Raw genomic sequence first — 19,605 nt, 5'->3', positions numbered from 1 at the left:
CAAAGAGGATGGGGAGCCAGCACTTTCCAAGAAGTCAGCAGGGAAGTTTGGGGAAACTGATCCGGATGGCAGGCACCAGGGACCATAGCTGAGAGGGCCCTGGGGAGGTCTTGGCCAGCACAGGGAGACAGGCCCAGCCCCTCCCCAGGTTGTGTCCTGCTGATCCAGCCGGAGCAGTACGGGTGGCCCTTCTACTGAACCGGCTAGGGCAGGAAGTGAGGAGAGGAAGGCTGGAAGGTCTGTGTGCTGAGGGTGCTCAGCACAGAGGAGCCCTGGAGGGGGGATGAGGTTTGAGGGGATGGTGTTTCCATCCCCCCCGGGCCTTCTGGTCTCCCTCTTTCTGTACCTGGCGTCTTCTGGGAACAACATACCCACCACAGGATGCCACCTGCTATAGGATCAAGCACACCCTAACAGTAGCTTCTGGAGCCCCTAACTCCCCATTCTGTAGACTCTGGCTGAGCTGGGAAGGAAGCCAGAGACACAGTCCTTGCCTCACCTCTTGGACTGAATGCCTGGTGCCTAAGAGAGCTCTTCTGAGGCCGAAGGCTTGTAGAGTTGAGCAACCACGTGGTTCACAGCTTACCTCTGTCATTTACAGCATAGCTGTTGTTTGCTGAGCACATGCACTGTTCTAAGCTCCTTACATATATTGCCTCAATAGTAGTTATGGGGAGACAAGCAAGTCACAGTACCTCTGAATCTATTCAGCATGAAGTGGGATAGCTATTTCATGGTGTTATTATGGAAATATCACAAAGCAAGGTTTGTAGCAGGGCCCAAGATTTTGCCTTTTTCCCACAAGCTCACGGATGCTGCTGCTGCTGCTGGAGGTCCAGGGACACAAGGTGGAGCAGCGAGGACTCAGCAGCACGGTGGTTGGCAGTTGGTGGGCACTTAGTAAATATTCTTTGAATGAATGGCTAAATGAGGTCTTAGATACGAAACTCATAAACTGTAAAGTGCGGTGCAAATGTATGCAATCACCATTCTAAGACAATAGAGCTGGGGAATCTGCCTGGAGAAGGGCAAGCTTCCAGAAGCGCAACTACAGGATAGCAGTGAAGAACACTGTTGCTGCCTCAGACTACCTGAGTCCAAATCCCACCTCTCAGTGCGCAGAGCTGGGCGAGTAATTTAACCTTTCCATACCTTAGTTTCTTCGTCTGTAAAATGCAGTGAAATGCCTACCTCACTGGCTATGGTGGGATTTACTGAGATGATTCACCTAAATCTCTTAGCACTTAGCCTGACATGTAGCGATAGATCAATATGTTCTTAGTTATTATTAGTTGCGTCCTGGACGGGGACGGGGGGCCACCTCAAAGCCCACAGGAGCCTGGGCCTCAGCACAATGGGGGTCAGCACCCAGTTTTCTAAGGGCCATGGAGCCAATTTCTCCCTCTCCCTTTGTGCCGGTGACATCTTAAACAGGATTAAAGTTACAATGACCATGAAAATCGATTAAAGCAAGAAAGGATGTGATGGAGAAAAGCAGTAGGATGTGGTGAGGAATCAGACTGCCAATGAATGAGCTTGGGGTCCTGAACCACATGGAGGAGGTTTCATGTGTCTCTAGGAACACCTGGGGAGCCTGGAGAGCTGAGAGTGAGGCTCCCGGGTCCATTCCAGTTGTCCCTCTTTTTTGGACGTGTTACTGTGGACGGTGAGCCCTATTTTCCAGTGGTTCTAGGGCCTTCTTTCATCATGTCTAAATTGGAGAATTCGGAACCAAGGATTCTCCCCAACTTCTAGAAAGACGTTGAAAGACTTCAGCTTGGAGTGGGACCCCAGGTTGTGTGGGGTTTTCAGCTTTTAGGTTTCCACTCTTCGGGAGAGGCAGGGGGGCGGTGTAAAAACTCAGATTCTGCAGTCAGGTTTGAATCCTGGTTCTGCATGTACTAGTTCTGCGGCCTAAGGGAGCTACTTAAAATCCATGGGCTGTATCTCCTTCGTGTGCAAAACGTGGTTGTGAGGGTACAGGAAAGTTTTAATGGATGTATAAGGCTACTTACTAGCGCAGCTGATTTGCAGGAGTGCTCGGTAAGTGGCAGGTACTTTTTTTAGCACAGTTTCCGGGGTGGTCTCAGATTGAATGTTTGAAAATCAGGCTGTTGCATTGTGGAGGCCACAAGGAAGAGAACGCCGGCGCCCCCAAATGGTGAGCGCATTAACTGCAAGGGAGGTATCTTTATGCCAGTCTCGGCCTCCTTAGTGAGGGTAGGTGCTCAGTAAGTGCCCCTCTTCCTCATACCGGCTCTGTGGCCTTGGGCAATTTCTCTCGACGATGGTGGGACAAGAGGGTTTGGACCCGATGATCTCTGAAACCCCTCATGATCTGTAAATGAGTCAGGCATGGCCTCCCAATCCAGGCATCCTTTTTCCTAGTGGGGTTATTTCCCTTCAATTCGACTTGCCCTGGTCAGCTGAGGAAGGAAACCTCAGCAATACTACCCCCAGTCCTTAGCAGCTCGTGTCCTGTAACCCCCCCTGTACTCCCACAGACTCCAGGCCCAAACCCTTCTGTAAGGAAGGGGCTACCAGGAATTCCTCAGCCCTGTCCCTGTGCAAACTGCTAGATTTTAGGCTGCAGGACCTCCAGGGGGGCCTAGGGCCTTGACAACTGCCCTGGGACTGTCCCACTGCTTTACTTCATAGCTAAATGGCAAGGTTTGCTCTGGGTCCCAAGTACCAGGACACCCTGGTCAGATGGAGCTGACCTGGTCAGTTCGACCACCACAGCCTTGCAGCCCTGGACTAAACTGGAGCCTGAGTGTAGGTGTTCTTAACCTGGGGAATATGGAGAAGTTTCCAGAGTTCATAGAACCCCTGAAATTGTGAATGGTGTATGTGTACCACTCATATATGTGTACCTTTCTAGGAAGGTGGTCATGGATTTTGTTACATTTTCAGAGAGGTCTGGGACTCCAAAAATTTAAAAAAAAAAAACACTGCCCCAAATTGCAGAAAAGACTTTCTTCAAGCATTCTCCAAGCAGGACCCTGTTCCGGTCCCATAACCTGCAGCGCCTCTCAAACCTCATCAACGCAGCTGGGTAGTGAGGGAAGACACCAAGGTCATTTGATGGACGTAAGAAAACACAGCACAACTACAGCATGGCATGCTGTCCCCATCAGTGTGACAGTGGTGAAAGACCTGAAAATGTTTCCCATCGATCTGCTTCCTCCACTGAAATCAGCTTTCAGTGCCTACAGTCCTTTCTTCAATAGCTCTTCATGATGGCAAATTTCTATTCTTTGAAGGGGGCGTTTAGGATCAGGACAGGTGACAAAAATTGGTCAAGTGATGTAATTCTATTTGGGACCCCCAAATTCTGTTTGTGGCTGAGAAGCAATAAGCTTGGTTCTTTTAGGCTGATCTGAGCAGGTCTGGAGAGCCTCTAAAGGGAGTTCCAACCTGTGTTTTCACCGTGGCTGAAACAGTGGAATTAGTAGTTTCCAAGGCAGCAACCTTGAGAGGCAATGCTCATTTGGATGAAAAGCTTCTGAAACATTTTTAAACCTCATTACTTGGGTCACAGTAAAGGTACTATTTTCCGCTTGGAGAACATCCATCCGGAGTCTCCAGAGGGAGTATTTTCAAATCTTGGGGCCCTGAGATTTCATCTGTACCAACAAGAGTATGTAAGACTCAGAGAGATGAGCCACTTTGCTCAACTTGTGGTTTCAGAGCTGCTGGTCCAAAGTCCTGGATGCTGTATCAGTGTGACCCCAGGGATGAATTTCTTCATGTCTTTTCCTGACCATCCTCACAGCATGACACCAACCAGCATGGGACTTGTGCTCCCTGCGTGATACCAGATATGGCAAGGATAATTTCGGATTATTTCTGCTCTCACAACTGCTTAGAGCTTAAAGAGAACTTAAAGATTCCCTCCTCCAAAACATTTGCAGATGAAGCTGCTGAGGTGAAGAGCAGTTTGGTGAAATGCCCAGAGTCACACAGCTAGACACTGGCCAAACCTGGGCTAGAATTCTGAAACCTCAGAATCCCGTGTCTAGTGGTGGGCTCCTCCCTTACTTTTCTTTTCTTTTTTTTTTTTTTGGTCGTGCCACACAGCTTGTGGGATCTTAGCTCCCCGACCAGGGATTGAACCCGCGTCCTTGGCAGTGAAAGTGTGGAGTCCTAACCACTGGACCGCCAGGGAAGTCCCTCCCTTACTTTTCAAGGAAGCAGAAGCACAGGGGGAAATGGGTACAGAATCTGTTCCAGGAAGTGATTGTATGGTAGTGTTCCCCTCCGAGAGCCCCCGGGACCCAGAGATTCACCCAATAGGACCCCATGAGCCATTTTCAAATAGTCAAAAAAGCCCCAAGGTAACCAGCTATCCGATAGCCATACCAAGAGTGCAGAGCAACCTAAATCGAGCATCTCTGCCTAAGACGGGAATGCAATCAGCTTAGTGTTACGGACTATCTGGTAGTACTTGTCAGCAGAGATGAGCAGTTATGCTTTCTGTTCTTTAAAAAACTGAAGTGTAATTTATATGCAGTTTGGGTTTTGATCTATAAAAAGTGAGAAAAGCCCAAGTAATTATGTAGACAAAATAATTTCAAAACGTAGGGTGGGGTAAAGGGGGAACTTTGGCTATGGTAAGGCTGGAGGCCACATTAAGGAAACCTGCAAGGATGTTAAGGGGTGGGGGGACAGGAAGACTTCCTGAAAGTGTGTCCAGCCCATACCACTCCAGAGAAGTCTGGGGGATTCTCTGACTAAGTACAAAGCGATGGCTTTACACTGTAAAGCACATTAGCTGGTATCACTCATTGCTTTGTTCAGCAGAGTCCTGGTCAAAGGTCTGTTTAGGATTCTGTTATTTCAGTCTTACCTCTTTTGTTTCCCAGCCCAGCCCCAAAGTCTTAAGAGAATCAAGAACCCTAGAAATAACGGATCTTTTCAATTTTTTATTTTCATGAGTTCTAAAGGAAAAGGACAGAGGAGGAATGATAGAGCTAAATGTTTCACATGTCTAATTACAACCCAATTCATCTGAGTAAATCCATCTTAAAGAAGCAGTGGCACAAGAGACTACAATATCTTGGTTGTAACAGGGGTCTACTGGTAGTGTTCACTAGTATCATTTACTAGTAGTGAACTTCATCTGAATTAAGTCCTGCAATCAGAGATTCACTGATTTGGAACTTCCAGACTGCCCAGTGATTTGAACTTCAAGTACATCTGGTTAAAAACCTATGCAGTCACATGTTTATTTCTCAGGTGAAGCAAGGCCACCACAGCTGTAGGACAGAAGGCAGTCACCGCAGAGCAGGGAGGGGATGGAGTGTGTGCGTGACGGGGTGTGGGGATCTCACGTATCACCCTTCACTCAAGAGAAGCTCCCTCTTTGGGTCTGTCTGAAAACCCCCTCGCACAGGGCCTGCCACCGCTGCTAAGCTGGGGCTCAAGAGTACCACCCGGTACCTTGCAGGCTTTTCCTGGTTCCACTGCTCCTGTTAGCCCAGAGCACGGCTGTGTATGATTGCCTCTTTCTGTAAAACTAAACCCACAATCCCCCAGGCTTCAACCAGTGATCTAGTCATGCACAGACCTAAAGAAAACTGGACTTTGAGAAACTAGGTCTGTTTTAATGCCATTCTTGCTTGGATTATTTAGTTCTCCTTGTTATTGAAGTCTTTTTGCAAATGTTACAGCTGCAGCTATTGGAGGGAAGATAAAAATTGCACAGGAGCCAGGGTGAAGTAGAGCAGCAGTGCTCCCAGGAGGCTAAGGAACTGAACGGAAAGCAACAGTGTCCAGGGCAGGGAACCCTCAGGAGCATGGATTCCACTTCCCAGGCTAAACCTGGAAGCTTAGAGGCTGGTCCTTGGTTCTGGGAAGATACATATCTGTGTTGGTAAGGATGGTGGCGTGTTTGTGTTCCAGCTTCAAGCAAGGCAAGGATGCAATCTGAAGAGTAGTTTCCAATGTCAGAAAATGATTTAAAAAACTGAAAACCCGTCACCTCCACTCCCAAAGCAGCTTTCCAAGTGGCTGTTTCTCATGCGCTAGTATCCAAGTCAGTAAGTTCTGCGGGCTCGGAAAGGGGGGTACATCAAATAAACTCCAGCCCAGCTCCCTCTGATGCATGTTCAGTGAATATAAACTTATTTTCGCTACTGTCAACCCAAGCCAAACATAATCATGGCTAAATCTGCTACTACTCACCCCCTAAAGGCATCCAAAAGTCAAATATTAAGGATTAATGCTCTCGACTGTTAAAATGATTTGACCTGTGCTTCAGAATCTTTGTCGTCGTGAGAGGTGAGCCCGAAAGGGAATGTGAGGGATGTCTGAGCCCGAACACATGCCACTGGCTGCTGCACTCACCGTATTAGGCCAGACATTTCTTGTTGCTGGCCCCCTACCCCCCCCCCCCCACCTCCAGCCACTTCCCAACCATCTGGGAATTGCATCCTTTTGAGTATCCTGATTGGTAGCAACTTGACTTACTCTGAGGATGCATCGATTTGGGAAAGCAACCAAGTGTGGTGAGCAAGGAGGCTGAATCAAGCTGGATTTCACCATCTGGAGTGAAGCATAAGTTATGATTATATAAGGAGTGAGGTCAATCTTCTGGTAGTGTGTGTGTGTGTGTGTGTGTGTGTGTGTGTGTGTGTGTGTATTTCTGAAAACCATTCCTGAAGGGAAGTGGCAAAAATGTTCTCAGCAAAGACTTCATCATCAGAAAACACGTCCTCCCCAAGGCCAACATAAATCCTGGTAGGTTTTATTTTTGGTTTTGAATCTCTTGTTATTCTTTGCTAGAGTTACCGGTTACTCATCCCTTTGGATGGTAGCTGTGTTTAGTAGCTTTGGCTATTTCTCAGCCAATTAAAAAGCTTTTCCTATTTTACATAGAAGAATGGTTGTTAAGAGTTTTTTTTTTCCCTTACCTGCTCAAAAATAACAAGGGTGTTGTGAAAGGTCAAAGGCCGCCAGTTGCCCACTGGGTTTGGCATAAGCCAGCTGAGCGGCAGGAAGCTACTGCCAACAATTCTCAGTGGGGGTGGATTTGCCTGTCCGGGTTCCGTTCCCCAGGGCTTAGGGCCGCTCCCCTCAACCCTACCTCACTTTTAAGATGAAGCAATTAAGCAATTCTGTAGACTAAGAAAGTGAAAACAAAATGGACAAAGGAGAAATTTTCACCTTCTGTGCCACTGGCGTGGAGCACCACTGACCTCCTCCAGGGGCTTGTTTGGATCAAACCAGAAAGTAGGAGATGACAGAGCACGTCTAGTGCATGTCTCAAACCAGGAGGGCTGGAGAGACCACTGCCCTGCAGCTCTGCCTCATGCTCCAGCCACTGGTGTACCCGAGGGGAGGTCTAAAAATGCCCCCTTCGTTGGGAGGCAACTTCTGGGCCACAGGATATTTAGTTAAGGGCTGGTCCAACCCTCTCCTAGGAAAGCAAGCCTAGAGGTTACCTGTCAAGGTCACAAGCTAGTCCTTGTCACTAGCCCCCGACACACACAGAGGAAGCCTCGGCCAACTGCCGAAAGGAATGAAGGGAGAAGCGATTCAGACGCAGCCTGTGAGCGGATCAGCAAAGGGGCCTCAGTGGCTCAGGGCTGCCTTGCAAAGGGCAGCAGCGAACCTCCCAGCAAAGACCTCAGAGGGAGGAGGAGAAGGGGAAGAGGAATACAGATAAATTTATTAGTTAAATACTGATTTTACAGCCATTTCACCTTAAGACAACGTTAGCAGGTTTGTGGATTAAGGAAGGTATATAAAGGCGGCTTTCTTAGAAGAAAGCGATGTAAATGATTAAAACAGAACCTGGGTTTAAAGATACTCTCTGCTACCGCCAGGAGGATTTGGGCTGGGGGCTGGGTGTTTGGAGCACAGAGGAAGGCCAGTCAGCTACATTCTGTTGGCAGCCAGGACACGGAAGGAAGCGTCTTCGTGAGCCCAGGGCCACGGGCAGCGACAGCAACGTGGAGAGGCGGCCGATTCCCAGCCCGTGAGAGTGGGAGGGCACCCCGCCCCCGGCCGCCCGCCCGGTGTCTTCTCATCACTCGTCGTCTTTCTTCCATGAGTTGTGTAGTGTTGGTTTGAAATTATGTTGAGAAGCCCCTAGCATTTGCCCTCCTGGACAAAAGACTGCAGCTGGAGAAAGGACGTGGGTGCAGGAGCTGCGCCCCTCGGATGCCCTCGGTTGTCAGTCCCGGCAACAGACGCGTCTCCGCGGAACCACGGCGCATGCGCAAATTCCAGGCTGACAACCCCGCCCCGCGCAGCGCAGCTCCAGGCCCGGCGATGGTGTCCACTAGACATCCTCTCCAGAAAGATCTCAAGTCTTGGATGAATGCTAGTCAAACTTGCTTCAGCACCAGAACCGTTTTTGTTCTTACTCAGGACCCCCCTGAGCGTGATGGGGTGGAAGAAGGATTTGGGGACGTGTTCAGGCTGCGGGCAGAGCTGAATCACCGAGAGCAGTGGAGGGGCGCTTATTTTCAGAGGCCTCGGGCATGAAGAGAAGGAGCGATTTTAGCCGCGGAAGGAACTTGCGTGGGAGGCAAAGTTGCCAGATGGCGAGTTTGCCGAAGCCACTCTGCGGTGGGAGAAGCGGCCCCTCCTCCATCTCCCCACGGAGCATCCGGTAACACTGGCCCTACCCCGTGTTTCTGGAGTCAAGATTCGGTATGAGGGATGCAGGTGTGCCAAGCCGGAAGGGGAGTGTTGGGCGAGGGCAGGACCCGCCGAGGGGCCAAGGCGTCCAAACACACGTCCATCAGATACCCTGATTCAGGCTGGAGCAGGGGCCCCGGCACCCTGCCCTCGGATCCCCCGTGCCGGGAACACCGTGCAAAAACCACCATTTCGGGCCACAGCGGTGGAAAGACAAGGGAGAAGGACATCTCGTCTCTTGTCAGGGGTGGTGAGGCAGAAAATGAGAAAGAGTCTGCAACTCCGTGGAAGGGGCTTAAGTGTGATCTGGCGAAGGGTGGGGGCTCTTCCAGATCAGAGTCTGCGCTCTCTCCAGTCCCCCACCTGCAAAGCTATCCAATAAAATCCAGCGCCCGCTCCCCTAACCAAATCATTGACTTCAAGTTTCTTCCCAGTTGTTGTCTGGAGTCATTCCCAGACAGAGCAGGCCGGCCCCCGGGAGCCCAGAGCCTCATCTCTGCTGTCCTCCGAGTCCCAAGTCCATGCAGGAATCCAAGGAGGGAAGGAGGTGACATTATGCAGTGATTATGTCCCCGTGACTGTCAGCCAAGGCCAGGCTGTTCCAAGGGTCCTGCTTGGAGCTGGCCTGCGGTGACTGGTTGACAGAAGACGCATAACCTTGCGGAGAGAGCTTCAGGGCCGAGAGGACTGGGTGGATGGAGGACCCGTGGCCGGACATCGCGCTGACCGAGAACGTCTGAAAGCGAGAAGTAGTAAGATGCGGTCAATGGGATCCCTCCTGGGGCTCAGGAGGGGGTCTGGGCTGGAGAGGGGAGCCCCATTCCACAGCTGTGCCCAGGCTGGCTCCCACCCCAGGAAGGGGACGAGAGGACAGGGCCAAAGGAGAAGGGCAGGAGAGGCAGCGGGCAGCACTCTGTTCCCCTGACCCCTGTGTGCTATGGGATTCAGGGGGTCTGCGTGACTCGTCAGCTGCTTCTGAGCACTGACCCAGTAGCTTCGTGACTATTCTGGTTTCTCAGAAGCCTCTGACGGTCACACGAGGCATTTTCTACAGTCTTTTCACCGTCAATCTCCATTTTCAGAAGGAAGCCATCCCCCCGCCCCCCCTCCCTGCCCAGAAGGGGCTCCTGGCTCTCCTGGCCCCAGGGCACCAGCTTCTCTTCACCCTGACGGCAGAAGGCTCCTTAGGACTCGCCCGCCTCAAGTACAGGCGGAGAAGAGATCAGAGTTACTGGGAGACCGTGACCAAGCTCGGGGGCATCCTGATCCCGGATGGGGGAACCACACAGGGAAGGGGCTAGAGGAGCAGGATTGCCATTGTATCTGACAGAGGGAAACGAGGGTCCTGCTGGCCCGTCTTCTGGACACACATGTGAAGCTGGACCCGCAGCCAACCCTTGTGACAACGGCATCCTGCCTGTGACCTCCTCACCAACCCCAGCCCGCCTGCCCTGCCCTCTGCAGCTTCTACACCTTTGCCCACGCCAGGAGGGGCCTCCTCCTCCCCTTCCTCCTGTTAAGATCTACCCACCCTCAAGGCCAAGGTCAAGCCACCCTTACTTAGGAGACAGACTGGCCTAGAAAGCCCCGCTCCGCCTCCCACACAGTGGCCGCACTCTGATTCCGGTTGTAGCAATGCTGTGTGCCAGCACACGGGTCCTGGCACAGAGGAACTGCTAAACGCGTGCATCACGGTCGTGTGTCCAAATCGCTGTAGCTTGATCAGATGTGCTGAAACATATCCTCGTGCAGACAGCCCCTCGCCTCGGGCGGGAGCCTGGCCGCCTGGAGCCTACCCCCCAACGAGCAGTACCTGCGACAGGGAGCTGCCGTGCCCATAATGGGATGAGAGCCCAGGCTCTGTCTTGATGGGACGCATCTCTTCCGCGCTGCTGCTGGAAGCGCTGGTGGTGGGAGGGAGGCTCTCACTGCCCGAGGGACCTGGAACAAGGCAGAGTCAGGACACCCAGCCCAGGGGCAGGGACAAACGGATGGCGGCCCTTGGAGACAGCCAGGGCAGATCCGCACTAACGGCTTGTCTACATTTGCTGGGGAGAGAAGCAGGGTCCTTCCATCAGTGCAGGGCAACGGTTCTCACAATGAAGCAGAAGTAGCAGAATTTCGAGGGAACTTTTTCAGATGACAGGCTCACCACCGCTTATCCCAAACGCTTGGGGCTACGTGTGTCTCAGGATTCAAACTTTTGGATTTTAAAAAGGACAAAGACTGAGTATTAACAGAATACCTGCAGCGGGGTCTGGGACAACACCCCGTAATTAAATACATTAATAGTTCTACAGCAAAACATGGGAATATTCGCACATGGGATAACTGAAGACTGTAACTAGCCTGTGTCAGTTCAGATAACATTTTACTGCCAAATCTAGCTCCCTGGATTTGGAATTTCGGATAGGGGATTGTACACCTGAACCGACGCCTGCTCCCGCTGGGACCCCACCATGTAAAGAGATGAAGTTCCCCAGGGGAAGGTGCTGTTTGTATAAACAATGTGGAAGCAGGGAGAAAGGCCGAGGACCTGGTGTGAGCCAGTGAACGCTCTGCTAAGACGTGACTGCCAGAAGGAGCGAGCCACTGTTGAATCTGGAAAAGGAGAACTTTGGTCATGTTCTCAGCAGTGGAACAGGGAAACTTATCTGACTTTGTCAGGCCTTAGATTAGAAGATAAACTTTCCATCATATCAGCCGACTTAATTTCTCCACAACTGCCACATTTTCCAGTGAAATCTTTAATTTGACAGCGGTACTGAGGAGGGAGTGCTCTTGGTAGGGGACCCGAGTAGTCCTCATTCTGAAATCTAGAAATTGAGAAGGCAGAGTATATATTGAACAGAATATGGGCCCTGAAGTGAAAACTCTTGGGTTTAAATTCCAGCTCTACCCATTCACAGCTGTGTGACCCTTGTGATGTCACTGCCCTCTCTGAGCCTCAGCTTGCTCATTAGTAAAATGGAGATCATAAATGGGGTCTCATGGGGGTCTGTAAAGATCAATGAGATAATATTTGTGAAGGAGCTTGGCAAGGTACAGAGTACTACATGATGTTAATTATACACTGGCTTACAAATTAATGTTACAAATCAATCTGAACATGACTCACAGGACCCTGTCTTCCTGCACCCCACTTAGCCCAAAGCAAATTGAAAGAACTTGAGTTCCTGAGTGGCTGGAGCACCAAAGATGGAGGGACCGACTCATGTTCCTTTTTCCTCCAGGCCCTCAACCGGTCCAGCTGGACCTCTGCAGTCTTTGCAGCTGGCAAAAACCAGGCCACAACATGAGTTGAGCCTGCTTTAAAACCTCCCAATATGTTCCACGGTGATGTTACTTTTGCACTGGGTTATGCATTCTGTCCTGAACGGCCGGGGATGGACGATGCTATCATTACACCCTGGTAGCCTGGGCTGGCCCACCTGAGCATACACGATGCTCACACACTCTGAGAGCTACTGAGTTATTCATATAATTATACATCGATCTTTTTCTCACCTGCTGGTGTCTTCGATTTGTTAAGGTTCTTGGGCTTCCGTTTTCTGGTTTGAATCCCCTCTTTCCGCATCGCAAGAGGCCTGGGGACCTAGGGGGTCACAAGTCAATATACGTGGTTTTCCATTTGTACCTGACCCGTGACATTATTTACACACACACACACACACACACACACACACACACACACACAAATACACAACGAGAAGGCCAGATCTATGCAATTCCTCTACAAACCTTGGGGCTGAGCCTGAGTGAATCAGGCCTGGAACTCCTGCTGAGCAAGAAATCAATTCTACCAAAAAAAAAAACATGTTGAGCATGTCTATTCCATGCTGGGTATTATACTAAACTCTAGAGAAACAAAGACCTAAAGACACAGTCCCTTCTCTCCAGAGGTTCACAGTTGGGAAAGACAGACAGATAGAAGATAACCAGATTCATAGGTGATGAGGGAAAATAGAAAAGAAACACTGAACTGTTTCCCGGGCTGGGGGAGGGAAAGTGGCACATGGGCACATCAAGGCAGGCCTCCCTGAGGAGGTGATGCCTGGGTTGTAGGAGACTGTCAAGTCGATGAGGGGCAGACATTTCAAGCAGCAAGAACAGTACGTGCCAAAGCCGCTAACTGATCAGCCACACTGGGACACTGTGCGAGTGAAGAGGGGGTGCTATTAATAGCTATGCCGAGATCATGGGCACGCCCTGAGGCGGCCTGGAGAGTGGGGATGTAAAGTCACTCTACACGGAGCAGCTCTGCACCGTGCTGAGCCTGGCTGGGGCAAGTGGTGGTTTCCATGGGTGTCGGGAGCAGCGGGGACAATGGTGGAGAGACTGCCCTGTGGCCAGTGCCTGAGTCCTTTATGACAGCACTTTAGGGCGTCTGAATTCTCCTAAAGAAGCAATGACTGTCGGGCATCACACTCCTGAGCCATTCAAGATGCCTAAACAAGTGTCAGGGGCAGGCCTGCAGGGTCATCTTTCTACTAGTTTAAAATAGTGTGCCTGCCCCACATCTGGCTTCTTTCAGGCCTGGCCAACCAAATTGTTTAGCCCCTGGTCTGTGCTAGTGTCCCATATGGAACTAACAGAGGCCACACCCGCAAATACAGAAGGACAAGTGATGACCACGTCGGAGATGTGAACATGGAATTGTTAAGAAAGAAGTGCAGGGAATTCCCTGGTGGTCCAGTGGTTAGAACTCTGCACTCTCACTGCTGAGGGCCCGGGTTCAATCCCTGGTCAGGGAACTAAGATCCCACAAGCCGCGCATGGTGCGGCCAAAAAAAAAGAGAAGTGCAGTAGCATACGTGAACTCGAACTGCCTTCTAGTCAACTGCGAGTCAGACGAGACAGCACTCCCACTCGTGGAGGAAAGTATCCTCCCCTCCCCGCCCTGCCTCCCCCTACCACCCCTGCCCCCGCGCCCACCTCTTGAAGACCATCCTGACTTCAGAAGAATCCTGTCCTCATGTTTATCCCCACCCACCTCAGTACTTTTTTAAAAAAATTGTCATAAAATGCACATCACATAAAATTTACCATCTTAAGCATTATCAAGTGTGCAGTTCAGTAGTGTCAAGTATACTCGCATTAATGGATAAAGTCACCTGTGACAGTATAGTGTAAAGAAAGGGAATGCTTTCTAAAAAGACTTCGCAGATTTTCATTTTGAATTTTAAGTGGCAATTTTGAATTTCGGCTGCCAGTGCCAACCTCAAACCTGTAATTCTTAACATAGACGTTAAGATCGTACTCGTAATTATGATCAGATATATGTTAATTGATTTTCCTAACTTGGTGTCAGTTTCTAAGGATAAGTCTCCTCTTAGATGCCATAATTAAATGTGTTTAGAGGGCTTCCCTGGTGGCGCAGTGGTTGCGAGTCCGCCTGCCGATGCAGGGGACACAGGTTCGTGCCCCAGTCCGGGAAGATCCCACATGCCGCGGAGCGGCTGGGCCTGTGAGCCATGGCCGCTGAGCCTGTGCATCTGGAGCCTGTGCTCTGTGGTGGGAGGGGCCACAGCAGTGAGAGGCCCGCGTACCACCAAAAAAAAAAAAAAAATGTGTTTAGAGCTGATGATAAATTTCTTAATCTTAATTATTCTGGGAGTATTGTCCTAGAGACATTATGTTCTTATGAAAATTCCAAATACCAAAAATGCCACAGGGTATTTTGACATAGCATAGTGATGGTGGGGAGAAGAAATGCATGTGACTGAGAGAGTCACTAATTCAGTGTTTCTTAAAACTTTTTTTTGTTTGTTTGTGGTACATGGGCCTCTCACTGCTGTGGCCTCTCCCGTTGCGGAGCACAGGCTCCGGACGCGCAGGCTCAGCGGCCATGGCTCACGGGCCCAGCCGCTCCGCGGCATGTGGGATCTTCCGGGACCGGGGCACGAACCCGTGTCCCCTGCACCGGCTGGCGGACTCTCAACTACTGCGCCATCAGGGAAGCCCCCTTAAAACTTTTTTTCATCAAGCCCACCCCTAAAGCCTTTTAAACTTTTTTTTTTAAAATAGTGCCCCAATGAATTTTTTTTGGCCGTGCCACATGGCTTGTGGGATCTTAGTTCCCCAACCAGGGACTGAACCCGAGCCCTCGCCAGTGAAAGCATGGAGTCCTAACCACTGGACCGCCAGGGAATTCCCCCAATGAATTTTAATATCATAGATATGCTGTATATGTATTATATCTGCTTTATACATGAAAAGACTAGGGGCTTTTTTGGGTCCTACTTGGGGGTGACACCACGTGACACCATCCCCATTTGAGAATGCGCATGCTAATATATCTTTTTTAAAAGGAGAGGGGACCTAGTGATAGACATTTGCACTGGCAGATGTATCTCTATGTGTGTCCAAATCTTGAAGCAGTATTTTTTTCTGCCAGCGTCACTAGAAAATAGAAGAACTTTGTTTTCTGCCAGTCACCATCTTTTAACAGCTGTGCTTTATACCCTTCCCACCATAGGCATCAGACAGATCATTTCCCACTGGCTTTGGAGGTCTTGCTAGATTCTTACTTGATTTATAAATGTACCATAAATAGAATCATTCAGGTTCCTTCTCATTTATAAAAATCAATTAAAATCCTAGGTGAATGAATTTATTTTAATTAAAGTTTTTCATCATAACACGTTGATAAATGGCACTGAAATTTTACTGATGAGTCGACTGTCATATTCAAGTAGGCTGCTTGCAGGAACTGATAGAACTATTGGTTGATTTAAAATGTAACACAGATGCCAAAGTTTTAGTGTACATTATTACCTAGACTACTGCATTATCTTTGTAAAAATTTCCTCAGATGCTATGTACAGGTGCCATGTAAAACAGGCTAATGTGCATTTCTATGAGAATTCTGGTAAACTGCCTTGCTATGATTTTTCATGTAAAGTATGTCCTCTAGTATTGATACAGAGTATGTCTATTCACCAGTCTACTGAAACCTAGTGGTTTAAAATATGATTATTAAGAAATAAGTTTTTGGGCTTCCCTGGTGGCGCAGTGGTTGAGAGTCCGCCTGCCGATGCAGGGGACACGGGTTCGTGCCCCAGTCCGGGAAGATCCCACATGCCGTGGAGCAGCTAGACCTGTGAGCCATGGCCGCTGAGCCTGCGCGTCCGGAGCCTGTGCTCCGCAACGGGAGAGGCCACAACAGTGAGAGGCCCGTGTACCGCAAAAAAAAAAGCAATAAGTTTTTAAGAAGACTTTATTTAAGTGGGATCTAGAAGATGTGATAAGTACTTTTGACTTCAAAATAATGAATTTATAATTGGCCTCTGTCTAAAAACTTGAATTGCAGTGGATTTGTACCTAAACACAATCTTATGCGTAATTGTATGAAATTTGGTGTGGTTCAGAAAGGCTTTCCCTCCCCACTTTTTTTCCTTCTATTTAACTGTGGGCTATTAGCAGCCATATCAAATCCAATCATTTTAATTTTCCAATGCACCTATAATCCTTTTATCCTTATTCTAAGATTATCATTTCACCTCTTAATGAATTGAAAAAATGGTGAGGATACTTTACAAATTCACTCAATCACTGTCAATTTAGTAACTCTTTTTTTTTTTAAAAATAAATTTATTTATTTATTTATTTTTGGCTGCTTTGTGTCTTTGTTGCTGCGCGCGGGCTTTCTCTAGTTGCGGCGAGCGGGGGCTACTCTGTTGCGGTGTGCGGGCTTCTCATTGCAGTGGCTTCTCTTGTTGCGGAGCACGGGCTCTAGGCACACGGGCTTCAGTAGTTGTGGCACGCGGGCTGTAGAGCATACGCTCAGTAGTTGTGGAACACTGTAGCACACAGGCTTAATTGCTCCGCGGCATGTGGGATCTTCCCGGACCAGGGCTCGAACCCATGTCCCCTGCATTGGCAGGCAGATTCTTAACCACTGTGCCACCAGGGAAGTGCCCCAATTTAGTAACTCTTAATAACCTGAGTTAAAGTAAAAGCTCAACTGCTCGTGCCTACCATAGAGCCGTTGAGGACACGTGGCAACAGATCTGCTCAGTCCTTTGCTTTGTAGACTTTATCTAGAGGGACCAGTCAATATCTTATTAAACTATGATATGATTAGAATGGCTATGGCTGTATTATTGCAGGTCTGGGAACTATGCATTAAATGTGTCTAATGAATTTGGGGTGCTACAAAGTTATCAAATATAACTGAGCTGTTTCATTTCAGGGAATTTCCAGTCAGTGTAACCATTTTTAAATATTTTAGGATGAAAATAGTTTAAACCATTTTTTTAAGCTTGAAATCCTGAAGGCTGTGCTTCAAGTTGACTTAGAGGTAAACCTATTGGGGAAATAAGTGACCCACTTACAGACTGAAGGCCTCTATTACTTCAGAAAGATGCTCTACATTTTCTGGCATCCTAAGAATCAGATTTTATCTCTGTAAGTACACCTCATTTCCATTCTAGTTAGGACTAATGGATCCTCGTGTGGCAAAGAGCTGAAGAATGGAGAAGACTGGATAGCTGATAATCCAGATAGTTCTTAGCACTCTGAACAATCCCAAGTACAGCCATCCAAGCCAGTAACTACACTGCTGCATTATTTCTTTGTGAAATTTGCTTCTTGTCTGTACTCTTGAAATTGAATAACATTTCATGAGACTCCTTAAAAAAAAAGTATACTTGCATTGCTATGAACCATCACCACCATCCACCTCCAGAACACTTTTCATTTTGCAGAACTGAACTCTGCTCATTAACTGGTCACTCCTCATTTCCCCGTCCCCTCAGCCCTTGGCAACCACTATTCTACTTTCTGTCTTTAAGAATTTGACTCCTCTGGGACCTCATGTAAGTGGAATCACACTGTGTTTGTCCTTTTGTGACTGGCTTCTTTCATTTAGCACCATGTCCTCAAGGTCTATGCATGTTGTAGCCTGTGTCAGAACTTCCTTCCTTTTTTTTTTTTTTTTTTTTTTTTTGCGGTACGCGGGCCTCTCACTGTCGTGGCCTCTCCCGTTGGGACGCGCAGGCTCAGCGGCCATGGCTCACGGGCCCAGCCGCTCCGCGGCATGTGGGATCTTCCCGGACCGGGGCACGAACCTGTGTCCCCTGCATCGGGAGGTGGACTCTCAACCACTGCGCCACCAGGGAAGCCCAGAACTTCCTTCCTTTTGAAGGCTGAATAATATCCCATCGTATGTGTAGACCACATTTTGCTTATCCATCCATCCATCAATGGACACATGGGTTGCTTCCACCTTTTGGCTATTGCGAATAATGCTGCTGTGAACATGAGCATACAGATGTTTGTTCGAGATTCTGCTTTCAATTCTTTTTGGATCTATACCAGAAATAGATTGCTGTATCATATAGTAATTCTATTTCTAATTTTTTACAGACACAATCCTTTTAATACCTGCATAATATTCCTCTATCAGTTCCTTTTATCGTTCCCCTATTGAAGAACAATAGTTTCTTTAACCATTTTCCTCCCAAAGGTTTTTTTCCTCCATTTTCATTATTACAATGATTCAACAAGTATCCTTGTATACACGTCTTACAAAAGTTGACCCTTGAACAACATGGGTTTGAACTGCATGGGTCCACTTAAATGTGGATATTTTTTCAATAGTAAATACTACAGCACTACATGATCCGTGGTTGGTTGACTCTGCACATGTGGAACCACAGGTAAGGAGAAATCATGTACACGTAGGGCAGACTATAGGTTAGAAATGGATTTTTGAGTGCAGAAGGTTGGCACCCCCACCCCCTGCATTGTTCAAGGGTCCATATGTTTTCTTATGAGTATTCTTAACTATATTTTTAGACTTTTTTTTTTTTTGGCTGTGTTGGCTCTTTGCTGCTGTGCGTGGGCTTTCTCTATTTTTAGACATTTTTAAGCTCATTATAACAAGAAAACATGAAAAGATGCATGAGATTAAGTTAATAACAACCCCTCCCATCTTACTACTATCAATCCTCTGCCCATGAGGCAACTGGAATAACAGCCTGTTTCTTACATTTTAAAAAGTTCTCAAACATGTGTGCACATGTACATATCTATATACATATGTATGTGTATTCATCCGTCCAAAAGTGTTCAATGTATATATAAGCAACTACATATAAATTATGTTCTCCCTCTTTCTTTATAAAACTGGAACCATGCTATGTACAGTGTTCTGCGCGGACTTCGTTTTTAAGCACTATGTAATGGAGATTGTTCCAAATTAGAACATAAAGAGCTTTGGTAATTCCCTGGCGGTCCAGTGGTTAAGACTCTGCACTTTCACTGCCAACGGCCCGAGTTCGATCCCTGGTTGGGGAACTAAGACCCACAAGCCGTGTGGCCAGAAAAAAAAGAGGCTTGTAGAAGCTCTCTGTGTTCTGGAAATATTAATCCTTTTTCTCATGTATGTGTATATTGGTTTTACTTTCTTGGGGTATCTTTTTCCATACACTAATATGAATGTTATACAATCAAATATATCTAATTTTTCTTTTATGGCTTAAGAGTTTTGAAAACGTGCTGAAGAAAACGTCTCCTCCCACCCTTAAGGTTATATAAATACTCCCCCTCTACATTTTCTTCTAGCATTTTTCTTGTCTCTATTTAAAGATGTTTTACGTTTCATATGTTTAATACATCCAAGTTTGTTTTTGCTTTTGGTAGGAGGTAGAGGTCAAGTTTTCTTTTTGTTTTCCAGATTATGTCAATACAGTCATTCTTAAAAAGCTATCCCTTATCCATTGAATTGTTACCTTTGTTATATATCAAACTACCACACATATAGACTATTTTTTAGTCTCTTCAACTGTGAAATGGGAATTAGACTTATGTAATGTTAAAGATGGAAATGATGTTCCATAGCAATGTCTCTGTTATGGTCTGAATGTCTGTGTCCCTCTCAAATTCATATGTGCACAAACCTAACATGCAAGGTGATGGTATTAGGAAGTGGGGCCTTTGGGAGGTGATGAG

General features: G+C 47.9%; 1 protein-coding gene across 3 annotated transcripts in view; it reads right to left on the bottom strand.

Moving 5' to 3' along the window:
- Nucleotides 1-9,202: 9,202 nt before the first annotated feature.
- GATA4 (GATA binding protein 4) overlaps nt 9,203-19,605 on the bottom strand; it is a 48,021-nt gene continuing 37,618 nt past the window's right edge. For all 3 annotated transcript variants that reach the window (XM_030879190.2, XM_030879189.2, XM_060300054.1), the window contains 3 exons: nt 12,157-12,244; nt 10,463-10,590; nt 9,203-9,385 (listed from right to left, as the gene is read on the bottom strand). In XM_030879190.2, the coding sequence (XP_030735050.1) occupies nt 9,203-9,385; nt 10,463-10,590; nt 12,157-12,244 (399 nt within the window). The remainder of the gene's footprint in view (nt 9,386-10,462; nt 10,591-12,156; nt 12,245-19,605) is intronic.

The sequence above is a fragment of the Globicephala melas genome, chromosome 6, assembly GCF_963455315.2.
Source record: "Globicephala melas chromosome 6, mGloMel1.2, whole genome shotgun sequence".
In the NCBI taxonomy this organism is placed as follows: Eukaryota; Metazoa; Chordata; class Mammalia; order Artiodactyla; family Delphinidae; genus Globicephala; species Globicephala melas.
The sequence above is the reverse complement of the archived record's forward strand: the minus strand, read 5'-3'. Positions and strand labels throughout refer to the sequence as shown.